General features: G+C 44.9%; 1 protein-coding gene across 2 annotated transcripts in view; it reads left to right on the forward strand.

Annotated features, from left to right (window-relative positions):
• synpra (synaptoporin a) overlaps positions 1 to 16,150 on the forward strand; it is a 163,246-nt gene that overhangs the window by 97,511 nt on the left and 49,585 nt on the right. The window contains exon 1 of one of the 2 annotated variants that reach the window (XM_055647597.1): positions 4,420 to 4,708. The exons of the other annotated variant lie outside the window; for it this stretch is intronic. Coding sequence (XP_055503572.1) covers positions 4,685 to 4,708 — 24 coding nt within the window. The 5' untranslated portion in view covers positions 4,420 to 4,684. Of the gene's footprint in view, positions 1 to 4,419; positions 4,709 to 16,150 lie in introns of those variants that run through there. 2 annotated transcript variants of the gene reach the window in all.

Genomic DNA, 16,150 nt, shown 5'->3' on the forward strand with positions numbered 1-16,150 from the left:
TGTATCTCAGTAAAGCCAGCAGCGCTGAAGCCTTGAAGACGTCAAAGAATCTTCATCTATTGGCACAGCGCTCTCTGCAGCCTTTCGAAACCTAAAACCGCTACAGAATGTCATAACCCATTGTAGAATTGTCACACAAAAAACGGCAAAAGGAAATAATCCACAACTAACTTGTCTCTCGGTGGTTGGTGATCACTTCAAGTAAGTGATGAAAGAGACAGAGTTACTTCAGGAGTTACTCAGCGGGTCAGGCAGCATCTCTGGAGAACATGGATAGGTGACGTTTTTGTGTAGGAAGGAACTGCAGATGCCGGTTTACACCGAAGATAGACACAAAATATAGACGGTAAATATAACAAATGAATGAAAGATATGCAAAAAGCAACGATGATCAAGGAAAGGTGGAGTGCACAATGGTCCATTGTTGGCTGCGGGGGGGGGGGGGGGGGGGGGGGGGGGGGGGGGCAGCATAGTTTGAAGCAAAGAAGGACACAAAATGCTGGAGTAACTCAGCGGGTCTGGCAGAATCTCTGGAGAACATGGATAGGTGACGTTTTGGGTCGGGACTCTTCTGTAGATGATTGGTACTGCATGTTAAGGTGAGTTTATGTTGGTGCTTGTTATTGCCACGTGTACTGAGGTACAGTGAGAAGCTTTGTCTACTGTCCAAATATACGGACAGCACGGTGGCGCAGCGGTAGAGTTACTGACTTACAGCGCTTGCAGCGCGGGGGACCCAGGTTTGATTCCGACCACGGGTGCTGCCTGAACGGAGTTTGTACGTTCTCCCCGTGACCGCGTGGATGTTCTACGAGATCTTGGGTTTCCTCCCGCACTCCAGAGACGTACAGATTTGTAGGTTAATTGGCTTGGTGGATGTGTAAATTGTCCCAAGTGTGTGTAGGACAGTGTTAATGTGTGCGAGGATCGCTGGTCGGCACGGACCCGGTGGGCCGAAGGGCCTGTTTTCCGCGCTGTATCTCTAAAGAAAAAACACTGTACGTAAATACAATGAAGTCAAACTCAAGTACAATAAATAGAGCAAAGGGCAGAGAAGGGAACATCTTTCAACTGTGCATATTTGTAACATACTTTGAATGCTAAAGTTCTGACCAAAATGGTACAATTGAACCCCACCTATACTTGTGTGCACTCTTTTCACACTGCAAGCAGCTGGTACATCAAGAGAACTGCTTGTTATGAATGTTGAAGTGAGTTGGAAGCCAAGTGATAAAATGTCAGTGGTTTTAATGCCTTGATGGTAGACGAGGCTATTCTTCAACAGCCTCTCGGTTCACGTCGGAAGTCTTGCACTTGAGGTTGCCGTTAATGACAGAGTTAGCACGTTAGTGCCAGCAAGGCGTTTAAAACTTGGTGATTCAGGATTATAATTGACAGGTTTGGGACCGCTCCAGAAAACCAAACTTTAAGCAGGAAGTTAACTCCTGCAGGAATTAGCAAATCAATTATTCACCCGACAGACGGTAAACCAAAAATAACAAAATAAAAACATACTTACATATGCCAGAAAATGTCTGCAATGCAAAGTAAATGGGTTCGATATTGAAATGAGTTAATTTATTTTTAAATATAGAAATACGAGTGGCTTCAGTAATATTATGGTGAAGGCTGAGATCAAGAGAGGCATAACATTATGTCAGGGCCCCATGGTCGAATAAATTATGCAAATACTAGGAAGGAACTGCAGATGCTGGTTTACACCGAAGGTAGATGCAAAGAGCTGGAGTGACCCAGTGGGTCTGGCAGCATCTCTGGAGAAAAATAATAGGTGGGGTTGCAGGTTCAGAACCCTTCCTCACACTGAAAGATGAGGTGGTGTGTGTGTGTGTGTGTGTGTGGGGGGGGGGGGGGGGGGGGGGGGGGGGGGGGGGGGGGGGTATAAGTGAGAGGTGTGAAAAGGCCAGAACCAATCAAGACCAATAACAGATGACCTCAGGAAGGGCAAAGCCCACATTGGCTTATAATAATGGCCCAAAATGTCATCCTAGTCTAGACGGGGTGGAGGGATAGTGGGAAAAGTGGGTTAGAGACGGGTGGGGCATGGGGTGAGAAGGGGGTTGGGGGGAGAAGGAGGGGGTTGGGGGGGGGTTGGGGGGGGGGTGGGGTGTGGGCGGTACCTAAAATTGGGGAATTCAGTGTCCCTACCGTTGGGCAGTAAGCTTCCCAAGAGGAATATAGGGTGCTGTTCCCCAGTTTGCGTGTGGCCGAGAAGTCCCAGGACTGAAAGTTCGGTATGGGAATGGGAGGGAGAGTTAAAATGGTCAGCAATCATTAAAAAGCTTTAAGAAGCATTACAAGGTTAGAAAGCTGGAAGAGAGGAAGGGCAGGACAAAGGCCGGCAAGTAGTAGGTGGATACAGATGGGGGGGGGGGGGGGGGGGGGGGGGGGGGGGGGTGGGGGGGTGGGGGGGGGGGGTGGGGGGGTGGGGAGGGTGGGGTTGGATAGGCAGATGGGTGAACAAACGCCAGAGATGAAAAGACAGAAGGTGTGAGACAAAAGGATTGAAGAGTTGCAAATTGTGAAGCTGGAGGATGGAATGTGGGTGGTAGGCGTGGGGGAGGGGAGGAATAGGTGTGAGTCCAGGTGAGGGACAGGGAGGTGGAATAAAAAGGGGGTGGGGGAACAGAGGGCGGGAAAGTGTTTGGATGCCTTGAATTGGAGAATTCGATGTTGATACCGCTGGGTTGTAAGCTACCCCAAGCGAAATATGAGGCGCGGTTCGTCCAGTTTGCGTGTGGCCTCACTCTGGCAGTGGAGGAGGCCCAGGACTGAAAAGGTCGGTTTGGGAATGGGGAGGGGGAGCTAAAATGGTCGGCAACCAGGAGTTCCAGCAGACCTTGACGGGCCAAGCACAAACGCTCGCCTAGTTAAGAATAAAGGGTAGGCCATTTAGGACTGAGATGAGGAAAAACTTTTTTCCACCCAGAGAGTTGTGAATGTGTGGAATTCTCTGCCACAGAAGGCAGTGGAGGCCAATTCACTGGATGTATTCAAGAGAGAATTAGAGTTAGCTCTTCGGGCTAGCGGAATCAAGGGATATAGGGAGAAGGCAGGAACGGGGTGCTGATTTTGGTTGATGATATTGGATATTGAATGGCGGTGCTGGCACAAAGGGCCGAATGGCCTACTCCAGAACCTAGTTTCTATGCTTCTGTGTTGCTCGTCTCCACTTGTTTTGCCGAAGGGACATTAAGTTGGCTTGGTGAATGAATGAGGATGCAACATGTTGATGCTTCCTAGGAACTGCAAATGTATAAGAGCTACCCCTCCAGTTTTCTTCCCCTCCACACAATCAGTCTGAAGAAGGGTCCCAACCCGAAACCTCACCAGTGATGCTGCCTGACCCGCTGAGTTACTCCAGCTCTTTTTGTGTCTTTTTTACTGTGAGGGCCGACTTCAGACTAATTTGGAACTGGTTGGCCACTTTCCTGCAGTAACTACAATATAATGCTAACGTTCCCCCTCATTCTGCTGTGGGAACTGTTTCTTTTCCCCCAGTGACGGGAATTAATGGTGTCAATGACAGGATACAATGCACAGATTTTCGAGATCAATCCCGAGGTCCAAAATTTGAAATGAAATTTAAAAAACAGCAACTGAAAATGGAGTTGGTACTGATGAGAAATTAAAATGTGTACTAATGTTGAAAATAGATACAAAATGCTGGAGTAACTCAGCTGGACAGGCAGCATCTCTGGATAGAAGGAAAGGGTTACGTTTAGGGTTGAGACCCTTCTTCAGACTGATGAAGAAGTCACCCATTCCTACTATCAAGAGATGCTGCCTGTCCCGCTGAGTTACTCCAGCGTTTTGTATCTATATTCGGTGTAAACCAGCATCTGCAGTTCCTTCTTACACATGTTGAAAATAAATATACACTCCAGAATCGTTCACTTAAAAGTTTGATATCCTGCCACTAAAGACTTATGATAGGGTATCTGTAGAAAGAATTGGTATTTGTCTGGTAGTTCTGGCACCAAGTTGATCAAATTCACATTCTCCCGTCTTGATATATTCTGTTTTCCCTTCCCTTCTCCCGTCCAAAATTCTTTTAATAGCACCGGCCCCTTTGATAATTGTGCATTATAAGTGCAGCAGGCACTCAGAGAGTAACGTGAATATTTCATGCTGAATAAATTACTTGCCAACCAGCCATCAGACATTTTCCGAAACAATAAAATGAAATCGACCCTGCGCGAGGATTATTTTAGATGCGCTGGAAACATTCGAGTTACTTTTGCTTTGAAGCAAGGAAAGTTCTCCGAGGGAAATAGCCGATGTGGACTAAACTATGAGAATCCACCATCGTCCTGTTTTTTTTTTTTTGATCAACTTTATCAGCTGTCAAGAGCTTTTGTGGGGTTTTTTTTCCGGAAAGTCAGCCCATTTTATTTTGCAGACTCAGATCCCACCAGTCAGAATGCAGCATTTTGTCTAATGTGACTGTACTGCCCTGGACAAATACAACTGAGGCAGCACCTGCTCTGCCAGAATCTCCCTCTGTCTCTGTCTCTCGAGTTGCTTTTCTCTTTTCCCCTCCCTTCATCCATTAAGTGAGTGCGTGAGCTACGATCTGGTTGAAGGATATCCAAACCATTCATTTTAGCATGAGCCAGAACCTGTTTGTTTGTGGAGTGATATTGGATTATATATTTTTCTGTAAATGTGTATGGTGATATTTGCTCCGGTAAGTAAAGGATTTCTTTTGTTTGTTTTTGACAAATCAGTGAGCAATGTAACTTTAATTAAACATTTTGTTATCTAAATTAGAAAAAACAGGTTTTTTAATATGTAACTATTTGGAGAAGGTATTTAGCACGATTGGATATTTGAATGTTAAAATTGTTTCCTTTTGACTTTGGTAAATGTTTTTGACATTTTCCTTCCTATTTATAAATAGGGTATAATATATTGAATGTTTAAGAAGGAACTGCAGATGCTGGAGAATCGTGTAACCTATAATATATTGAAGCTTGTTACTTTTTGTATCAACCTGTATTTTTGCTACACTGTGCATCTTTGTTTGATTCTTATTGAATGTTGTTCCATAAATATCACTGACACAGAAGGAATTAGAGAATCCCTTGATGCTGAGTTTTTTAAAACAATATCAGAAAGAGATACATCACGGGTTGGTGTTTTCACCAAGGGTTAACGATGTTAGGCCAACCAAGATTTTTTTGTAAGCGAATTTTAATTTTTCTGATCAAACACTGACATTACTTACAAATGTATCTAGATGGCGTCGGGCGTCTGGAGTGAGGCATTTGTGCAATTAGTAGGCAGGACAATTATATTTACTGAATTCCGTTCCATTGCTAATGCTAATGACATAGATTTGCAGTGAAATGCAAATTGCAAGCATGATATAAGCACAAGAAACTATTGAATGCAGCCGTCTATTTTTGTCAATCATTTGATGAGATTTGCAAAAAAAAGTGACAGTTCGTAACTATTTTGTCACAGGGATTATAACTGAGAAGAGGAATAAAAATAATTTTTGAATATGGTAAATCTTTCAATGTAAATCAATAAATCTCCTGATAGTTCAAACTGCACTTAGTAAACCATTCAAAGCCATAACATTGGGCCAGATTAATTGTATACTGAGAACACTGGAGACTGACATACAAGCCCTCCAACCGAATAGAAAAAAATCAAATGACTCTTCTATGGGTTTTGAGTTGTGGTTGGCAAAAATGTATTATATTATATTATTAAACCACAGGAAAACATAATTTATATGTATTTATATTGCACGTTGACTATGTCTTTCAGTCGTGAGACATGGGTTTCGTTAACAAGGACAGTATTTGAAACATGGTCTTAATTCCCTTGAGAAGTTGCGATTGAGGAAGCTTTTTGAGCCGGGACTGACGAGTTCTTCTTGCTGTTGGGTCTCCAGTTGGCGGTTGAAGATGACCAATGCAGGAGGGGATGTTACAGTCACTGAGAAAGCCTTGGGTACAATCATGAGCTGAGAGAGAGGGAGAGACTGCAAGGTGGGTGGAAGAGAGGAACAAGAAGGAAGCTTGTGTCACAACGGGGTTGGTTGGAGGTGGAAAGACAATAGGGGAGATGTGAGTCTAGATGAAAGAGGGAGTATGGGGGCGAGGCAAAGGGGAAGGGGGTGCTATCAAAGAAATGTTGATGCAATACTGCAGGGCATCTTATATACAGTATACGTAGGAAGGAACTGCAGATGCTGGTTTAAACCGAGGATAGACACAAAAAGATGGAGTAACGCAGCGGGACAGGCAGCGCCTCTGAAGAGAAGGAATGGGTGATATTAGACAATAGACAATAGGTACAGGAATAGGCCATTTGGCCCTTCGAGCCAATGTGATCATGGCTGATCATCCCCAATCAGTACCCCGCTCCTGCCTTCTCCCCATATCCCCCGACTCCGCTGTATTTAAGAGCCCTATCTAGCTCTCTCTTGAAAGTATTGTGATGTATCGGGTCGAGACCCTTCTTCAGACTGGTTAAGTCAGAGAGAGGGGGAGAACTTCTTCAAAGTAGACATACCTTGAGGAGATTTCACAGTGGATCAGATGAAATGTGGAAGAAGGAACTGCAGACACTGGTTTAAACCGAAGATATACTGTATAGATTGCAGCCAAAATATAACTGTTTTGACTCTTCTTCAGGCTGAAGAAAGGTCCCTTCCTGAAATGTCACCTATTCATGTTCTCCCAAAATGCTGTCCGAGCTGCTGAGTTACTCCAGCACTTCGAATATTTCTTGACATTCCTGGCTTATGTCTGTTGGTGGAGAGGTTTTGGAATGCCAAGGGGTGAATTATCTTCAGCAGAATACTTGGCCTCTGTCTACCGTCCTGGCTATTTGTGCAGTTGACCTAATTAAGTTTATAATGGTGGGAGAGTTGGCATTGGCGATGCCATTGGGTGTTGAGGCGGGTGGATAGGTGCCGAGGTGGATAGGTGCTCTCTTTGGAACTGGGTCATCATCTGTAATTTACGTGGCATGTATGTTGCAGAGACATAGACTCATACAGCACAGAAACAGGCCCATCGCCACAACTTGCCCATGCCAACCAACATGTCCCATCTACACTAGTCCCATCCGCCTGCGTTTCACCCATATCCCTCAAAGCTTATGTGTAAGAAAGAACTGGTTTACACTGAAGACAGACACCAAATGCTAGGGTAACTCAGCGAGCCAGGCAGCATCTCTTGAGAAAAGGAATAGGTGATACTTTGGGTCTGGTGAAGGGTCTCGACCCGAAACGTCACCTGCTCCTTTTCTCCAAAGATGCTGCCTTACCCGCTGAGTTATTCCAGCATTTTGTGTCTATTTTCCCTCTAAACTTACTCTATCCATGTACCTGTCTAAATGCTTCTTAAATGTTGTGACAGTCAGTACCTGCTTCAACTACCGCCTCCGGCGGCTCGTTCGGAATAACCCTTTGTGAAAAATAGTAATTGCCCCTCATGTTCCTCGTAAATCTTCCCCTCCCTCACCTCAACCCTATGTACTCTGGTGTTTCTTACTACTCACCACCCCGCGCATGTCGACACGTGAAGCCTGTATGGTCGTGAGTAGTCGCCCAAAGAGTCGCACCTTTTTCTGGTCGCCGCTGGATTTTCAACATGTTGAACATTTTTGGAAACCTGCTGCAACTATGACGGATGCCGGCAGTCGCCGAGAAAATCACGTAAGTGGGACAGGCCCTTAAGATTGGGTGTGGGTGTGGCAGGGGCTGGGGATGTGATGTCTCAGACTAATGACGCCTGACACAGGCATCTGGAGATACATTCACTGGCCTTGACTACTCATGATATCATTAAACCACATCTGCCACTTGCATCCCTCTACTTGGTACTTGACTCTTATAGATCCATAGATACAGTGTGAAAACAGACCCTTCAGCCCAACTTGCCCATGCCGGCCAACATGCCCCATCTACACTAGCCCCCCCCCTGTTTGAGTTTTGCCCATATCCCTCTCAACCAGTCCTATCATGTGAGGAAAGATTGAAAAGACTGGGCTTGTATTCACTGGAGTTTAGAAGGATGAGGGGGAGATCTTATAGAAACATATAAAATTATAAAAGGACTGGACAAGCTAGATGCAGGAAAAAAAAAATTTCCAATGTTGGGCGAGTCCAGAACCAGGGGCCACAGTCTTAGAATAAAGGGGAGGCCATTTAAGACTGAGGTGAGAAGAAACTTTTTCACCCAGAGAGTTGTGAATTTGTGGAATTCCCTGCCACAGAGGGCAGTGGAGGCCAAATCACTGGATGAATTTAAGAGAGAGTTAGATAGAGCTCTAGGGGCTAGTGGAATCAAGAGGTATGGGGAGAAGGCAGGCACGTGTTATTGATTGGGGCCGATCAGCCATGATCACGATGAATGGCGGTGCTGGCTTGAAGGGCCGAATGGCCTCCTCCTGTACCTATTTTCTATTTTCTATGTCCATGTACCTGTTCAAAAGTTTTTTAAATATTGCAATAATCCCTGCTTCAACTACCTGATCTGGCAGCTCGTTCCATACACCCACCATCCTTTGAGGGGGAAAAAGGTGTCTCTCTGATTCCTATTATTTCTCCCCCCCCCCCCCTCACCTTACACCTATGTCCTCTGGTTCTTGATTCCAGCTCTTCAATTATCAGTTGATCTGCCCCGGCTACTCGTTATATTCCTTGGAAGATAATATTACGTATTCCCGATGACATACAATACAGACTACACGATAACTAAATAGACAATAGACAGGTGCAGGAGTAGGCCATTCGACCCTTCGAGCCAGCACCGCCATTCAATGTGATCACGGCTGATCATCCCCAATCAGTACCCCGTTCCTGCCTTCTCCCCATATCCCCTGACTCTGCTATTTTTAAGAGCCCTATCTAGATCTCTCTTGAAAGCATCCAGAGAACCTGCCTCCACTGCCCTCTGAGGCAGAGAATTCCACACACTCACAACTCTCTGTGAGAAAAAGTGTTTCCTTGTCTCCGTTCTAAATGGCTTACTCCTTATTCATCAACTGTGTAGCCCCTGGTTCTGGACTCACCCAACATCGGGAACATGTTTCCTGCCTGTAGCAATTTTATCTGTTTCAATGAGATCCCTCTCATCCTACTAAACTCCAGAGTATACAAGCCCAGCTGCTCCATTCTCTCCAAGAACCATCATTGATAGTTTATATATTTCTTGGTTACATTTCGTATATATCAACTCGGTTTATAGAACATAGAACAGTACAAGACAGGAACCTGCCGTTCAGTCCACAATGTCTGTGCTAAACACGATGCCAAGACCAATCCCCATCTGCCCACACATGAAGTATGCCCTCTATTACCTGCATATACATATGCCGATCTAAAGGTCTTTTAAATGCCACCATTGTCTCGACCTCCACCACCCACCCCCTGATCACACGTTCCAGACATCCACCACCCTCTGTGTAAAAAAACTTGCCCCGCACATCTTGCCCACTCAAAAATAGACCTTTAGATCAACGTGAGGATTGATCACCAATGAAAGTAGATGCTGGATTGGTGCAGAACACAATGAAGTAAGGTTACATTCCATTTGGAAACACTGGTTTCTTTTTTGAACAGTTTCTATATTCTCTCACAAAATTGGACACAAAAAGCTGGAGTATCTCAGCGGGACAGACAGCATCTCTGGAGAGAAGTTACTCTCTAGAATTTAGGAGATTGAGAGGGGATCTTATAGAAACTTACAAAATTCTTTAAGGGGTTGGACAGGCTAGATGCAGGAAGATTGTTCCCAATGTTGGGGAAGTCCAGGACAAGGGGTCACAGCTTAAGGATAAGGGGGAAATCCTTTAAAACCGAGATGAGAAGAACTTTTTTCACACACAGAGAGTGGTGAATCTGTGGAATTCTCTGCCACAGAAGGTAGTCGAGGTCACACAGTTCATTGGGAGGGGAGTTAGATGTGGCCCTTGTGGCTAAAGGGGATCAGGGGGTATGGAGAGAAGCAGGTACGGGATAGTGAGTTGGATGATCAGCCATGATCATATTGAATGGCGGTGCAGGCTCGAAGGGCCGAATGGCCTACTCCTGCACCTAATTTCTATGTTTCTATGTTTCTATGAATGGGTGAAGCGGGTCGAGACCCTTCCTCACACTGAGTCTCGACCCGAAACGTCACCCATTCCTTCTCTCCAGAGATGCTGCCTGTCCCGCTGAGTTACTCCAGCATTCTGTGTCTATCTGCAGTTCCTTCCGACGAACTTCTCAGCTTGTTAGCTACTTTTCCTCATGCACATTCATCAATAAAGTAAGTGCTGACTTCACTCCTCAGGCTGAGACAGCCAGGCACAGCAGTCTCATCGCCTTTTCCATGCTAACTGCAACTGCAGTGTCAAATAATTAATTTGGGAAGAAGCCACAAAGCAAAGCCAACTAATATCAGTCCTATAAATCTCACTAAATCTGTCCACAAATACCTCCCAGCCATTTAACAATTGGAACAGTAATTCTTCTTATCGAGTCCACACACAAAATTAGAAGTTGCTCAGCCAGAGTTGACCACACATCTCGGCATCTGTATACAATGGTGTCTGCCTTGTCGCTTCTTGTGCGTGGCGGTGGAACGATTGGTGGAAACAGGGCCGCGACGTGAACGCTCTTTCCTTGACAAATTGAACTGCAATTGAACTGATAAAATAAAATAATTCCCACAACTAGCAATAGAGACATAGTCATACAGTGTAGAAGCAGGCCCTTCATCCCAACATGCCCACACCAACCATGCCCCATCTACGCTAGTCCCACCTGCCTGCGTTTGACCCATATCCCTCCAAATTTGTCCTATCCACGCACCTGTCTAAATCTTTCTTAAACGCTGCGATAGTGCCTGCCACAAGTAACTCCTCTGGCAGTTTGTTCCATACACGCTCCACGCTCTGTGTGGAAAAGGTTACCACTCAGGTTCCTATGAAATATTTCCCCCCTCACCTTAAACTTATGTCCTCTGTTTCTTGAATCCCCTACACTGGGAAATAGTCTTAGTGTGTCTTCCCGATCTGATCCTCTCATAATTTTGTACACCTCTATAAGATCACCCCTCATCCTCCTAGTTTATCGATGCAGAGTGGAAACAGGCCCTTCGGCCCACCGAGTCCGTGCCGACCCGCGTTCACCCATTCACTGGTTTGATCCTACACGCTAGGGGCAATTTACCAGAAGCAAATTAACCTGCAAACTTTCAGGTCTTTGGAGCGTGGGCTGAAATCAGAGCACCCGGAGAAAACCCACACAGTCACGGGGAGAACATGCAAACTCCGTATCGGCAGCACCCAAGGTCAGGATCGAACCCAGGTCTCTGACGATGTAAAGGGGCTGTCCCATCTTGGGCGACCTAATCTGTGAGTTTAGAAGAGTGTCTTCGCCCTTCAAACTCGCAGCATGGTCGACACGTGGTCCTATGAGGTCGCTGGAACTCTCCTTCATGCTCGAGGGAAGTTCCCGAATACTCGTACCCTCAGCTAGGTCACGGAAATGTTTTGACTCGTAGCGCAGTGGAGTAGGGTCGCTATTTAGTTACAGGCAGTCGAGGGCAGTCGTAGGCAATCTTCTTCGCTGACTGGGCATTTTGATTGGCACATTGGAGTTTTCAGGACCAAGGAAAACCGACCGGTAGGTTAAATGCCCGTTAAACTTTAATAAACTTCTTAAAAGTCTCCCCTCCTTCCCCCCGCCCCCCCCTTCCCCCCCCCCCTTCTCCCGCTCTCCCCCCCTTTTCCTCCTCTTCTCTCCCCTTCTACCCCCCACCTTCTCTCTCCCCCTTCTCTCCCTCTCACCCCCTCCCCCCGCTCGCTCTCTAAAGGACTTACCGTACACTGTGGCAGCCGTTTACCTTCCTCTTCATCCCGCAGACAGCGCTCCCCCACTTTCCCTGGCCCCCACCTTCGCGTGTGCGTGTGTGTGTGTGTGTGTGTGTGTGTGCGGTCAGTCGATCCAGCTCGCGGTTTCAACGCGGTCTTGAAGGTCGCGGATTAGGTCGCCCAAGTGGGACAGCCCCTAAAGGCAGAAACTCCACCGCTGCGCCACTGTGCCAGCCCTAAATGTCTCTCCACTCTTAAATGCAGAATTCCGCAAATTTCCATGTTATTTTCAGCTGCAGGTGCATTGAAATTCCCGACACAGTTTATTGAACAGAATTCAACAATAAAAAATGTCTTCCACTTTTACAATTAAAACACCGACTTTAATCTGCATCTAAAGCTTGTAACGTGTGGTGTGCAAACATCCTGATGATCTGTTAGCAAGAATACTACTTAAGTGCATAAATCTATACTTCTTCAACTCTGATATCTTTGCAAATGGCCGCCTACCACTTATCAATTCCAATTACTTCAGAGTCTAATGCCTGCTTTTAGCACATAAGAGGAAGAAAATTATGGGCAGAGGCCGTTCACAAAAGTGCATCTCGACCATATTGATCATCATATCTGGCACGGTGCACAATACATTTGTCAAGATTTGCAACTGTTACATTTAGTTCAGAAAATGATTGGTTGAGGCTCCATGCAGAACACCATGCACCAAGTATTATGCAGATTATTCCACGAAAACATAGCAACTGCCATCAAGCTTGGTTACATAATGCTTTTAAGAGAAAATGATTGTCAGTTCTAGGTGTATTCTTTTTTAAAATATGGAAAAATAAGTCAAGACGTGAACATATTATTAACAAAGTTGTGGAGGATCTCAACGAGTCAGGCGGCATCTGTGGAAGGAAAGGACAGGCAACGTTTCAGGTGGGGACCATTCTTTGCACTGAAGAAGAAGGGTCTCGACCCGAAAACGTCGCTGAACCATTCCTTCCGCAGATGCTGCCTGACCCGCTGAGTTACTCCAGCACTTTATGTTTTTCATAGATCCATAATTATACGAGCAGAATTAGACCATTCGGCCCATCAAGTCTACTCTGCCATTCAATCCTGGCTGCCCTAGCTCTCCCTCTCAGGATATCTTTCCCTATCTGCAACTCAGAATCACGGCATCTGCAGTTCCTTCCACCTTTATAAGATATTAAATAATGTGTTTAATTAAAATTGTGAGAAAAATGTGAATTTAGCGTGAAAACTGACTTCTTAATTGGAACTGAGAGCTGGCACAAAATGAATGTTCAAGATTTGTGGCTTAAAAGGATTTTCCTGGACAGAATGTAAGCTGGTTCAGATACTTAGATAGCTATCATGAATTGTTGAGATATGTTTCTTTGTATATAGCTACACGATTATGTGGCCAGTAATGGCTTTGAGAGCTCAATGGAATCAATGGAAATAATGACATCCTGTGGAGCATATAACAGTGTCTGAGATGCCACACCAGTGGAAACGTTAGATCAGTGATCAGTAATTGTCCAAGGATGATTAGGCACATCAGGCTACCGAGAAGTCCTCTACCACATCGAACATAGTGAAGTAGTTCCATTATTCATTGCAAATCTGCCCACGGGATTACATCCATGAGCCCCTGTTAGTGTAGGAAGGATCTTCTGATGCTAGTTTATACCGAAGATGGACACAAAATGGTGGAGTAACGGGTCAGGCAGCATCTCTGGAGAAAAGGAAAAGCTATATTTAAGAGGGAGTTAGATGTGGCCCTTGTGGCTAAGGGGATCAGGGGGTATGGAGAGAAGGCAGGTACGGGATACTGAGTTGGATGATCAGCCATGATCATATTGAATGGTGGTGCAGGCTCGAAGGGCCGAATGGCCTACTCCTGCACCTAATTTCTATGTTTCTATGTTTCTATGAATAGGCCCTTCAGCCCAACCTGCCCACACCAACCATCTCCCATCTATATAGGTTTACAAAGACCTATTTTTTTTCCAGAGATGTTGCCTGGCCCGCTGAGTTACTCCATCATTTTGTGACTATTTACTGAATAACCATTATTACATATCAAGAGTTATGATAGTAAGGAAGGTAAATACAAGACTAAAAAATAGAGGTTGGCGGTGTGGGGGGGGGGGGGGGGGGGGGGGGGGGGGGGGGGGGGACTAGCAGTGGACTGAGACTGCGGATGCTGGAACGTTGAGCGAAACACAAAGTGCTGGAGGAACTCAACGGGTCAGGCACCATCTTTGGAGGGAAATGGATGAACAAGTTGGGCCTGACCTGCTGAGTTCCACCGGTGATTTATTGTTTCATAAATAATTCAAGTGTTTATTTCTTTTCCAAGCTTATTTAATGCATTCAAACAGATGTTAAAGTCTGTACATTGTACCAGACAAAATATATGGATGTCTATTAATTGATCTATTGCTGAATGAAGATGTATTTAATTTATCTCAGTTATTGATTCTATTGCCACTTGCAATGAATATAAATTCAGTACTTTTAAGGTTTTGTTGTACTTTTCCACCTTAAGAATCTACCAACTACCAACCACTTCAGATAAATATTTTTACGATTCCACTTATGTATCAAGAATGAATATTGTCTATTTTTCAAAAACTATGAAAGATGTTGGGTCGTTTAAGAAGGAACTGCAGATGCTGGAAAATCGAAGGTAGACAAAAATGCTGGAGAAACTCAGCGGGTGCAGCAGCAACTATGGAGCGGAGGAAATAGGCAACGTTTCGGGTCGAAACCCTTCTTCAGACTGTTGAGTCAACATGTTTGACCGAAAGAAATACCATTCAAGCATCTATAAAGGTTGTGAGTAGAACGGGATATTCATAGTTAGCGTAATTCTCCTTTTAATAAAAGCACAACCAACCACAGACTTCAGAAAAATAATATTATCAAAATGCTCTTTTTGCAATGATGCCCATTTTTTATAAGATGTTGCCAACACATTCATTACTTATGAAGATAGGTAAAGGGTGCAATTGGCATCACAATGGCACATGGACAGAGGGATGTGCCAGGAGCTAGTTAGGGCTCTTAAAGATAGCGGAGTCAGGGGATATGGGGAAAAGGCAGGAACGGGGTACTGATTGGGGATGATCAGCCATGATCACAGTGAATGGCAGTGCTGGATCGAAGGGCCGAATGGCCTACTCCTGCACCTATTGTCTATTGTCTATTGGCAGGAGTGTTGCTGCCTTAAAGCGCCAGAGTCCTGGTTTCTTTCCTGACTATAGGCATTGTCAGCTATTTGTTCTCCCTGTGACCACATGGGTTTTCTCCGGGTGCTCCAGTTTCATAGAAACATAGAAACATAGAAATTAGGTGCAGGAGTAGGCCATTCGGCCCTTCGAGCCTGCACCGCCATTCAATATGATCATGGCTGATCATCCAACTCAGTATCCCGTACCTGCCTTCTCTCCATACCCTCTGATCCCCTTAGCCACAAGGGCCACATCTAACTCCCTCTTAAATATAGCCAATGAACTGGCCTCAACTACCCTCTGTGGCAGAGAGTTCCAGAGATTCACCACTCTCTGTGTGAAAAAAGTTCTCCTCATCTCGGTTTTAAAGGATTTCCCCCTTATCCTTAAGCTGTGACCCCTTGTCCTGGACTTCCCCAACATCGGGAACAATCTTCCTGCAACATTCCTCCCACATTCCAGAGAGGTGCAGGTTTGTAGGTTAATTGGCTTCTGTAAATTGCCCCTGGTGTTTATGATGCTAAACTGAAATAACAGAACTAATGAACGTGTGATCGATGATCGGTGCGGAATGTCTCGGTGGGCCGAAGGGCCTGTTTCCACTCTGTATCTCTAAATCAATATAGATGTTTTGGTGTGCTGGGCGTGACTATATGGAAATGGAAATAAAACTATGCATTAATGTGCTGCGTTCAAACTTTATTTGAAATCATTTGAGTAATGACTGTACTTTGAAGACACAGTAATTAACCACAATGATTTTTATCACTAGGATCATAACTTGAGCAACTCATGCATTATACTAGAGATGAAGATCGATGATCCGAAGTAAAATAATCAAATTTAGTCTTTAGACAACATAAATGATGTAATACATTTTATTTATTAAAATCTTGAATAGCAGATTGGGAAAATGATTAGCGTTTAATTCCAATTTCATTTATAGAAATGACGTGGAGCTGTTTTGCCTATTTGTTGCCACGTCATAGTGAACACTGAGCATGATTTGGCTTTGTTATAGAGTTATACAGCATGGAAACAGGCCCTTCGGCCCAACTTGCACA

Source organism: Leucoraja erinacea, chromosome 16 (genome assembly GCF_028641065.1).
Source record: "Leucoraja erinacea ecotype New England chromosome 16, Leri_hhj_1, whole genome shotgun sequence".
Taxonomy (NCBI): domain Eukaryota; kingdom Metazoa; phylum Chordata; class Chondrichthyes; order Rajiformes; family Rajidae; genus Leucoraja; species Leucoraja erinaceus.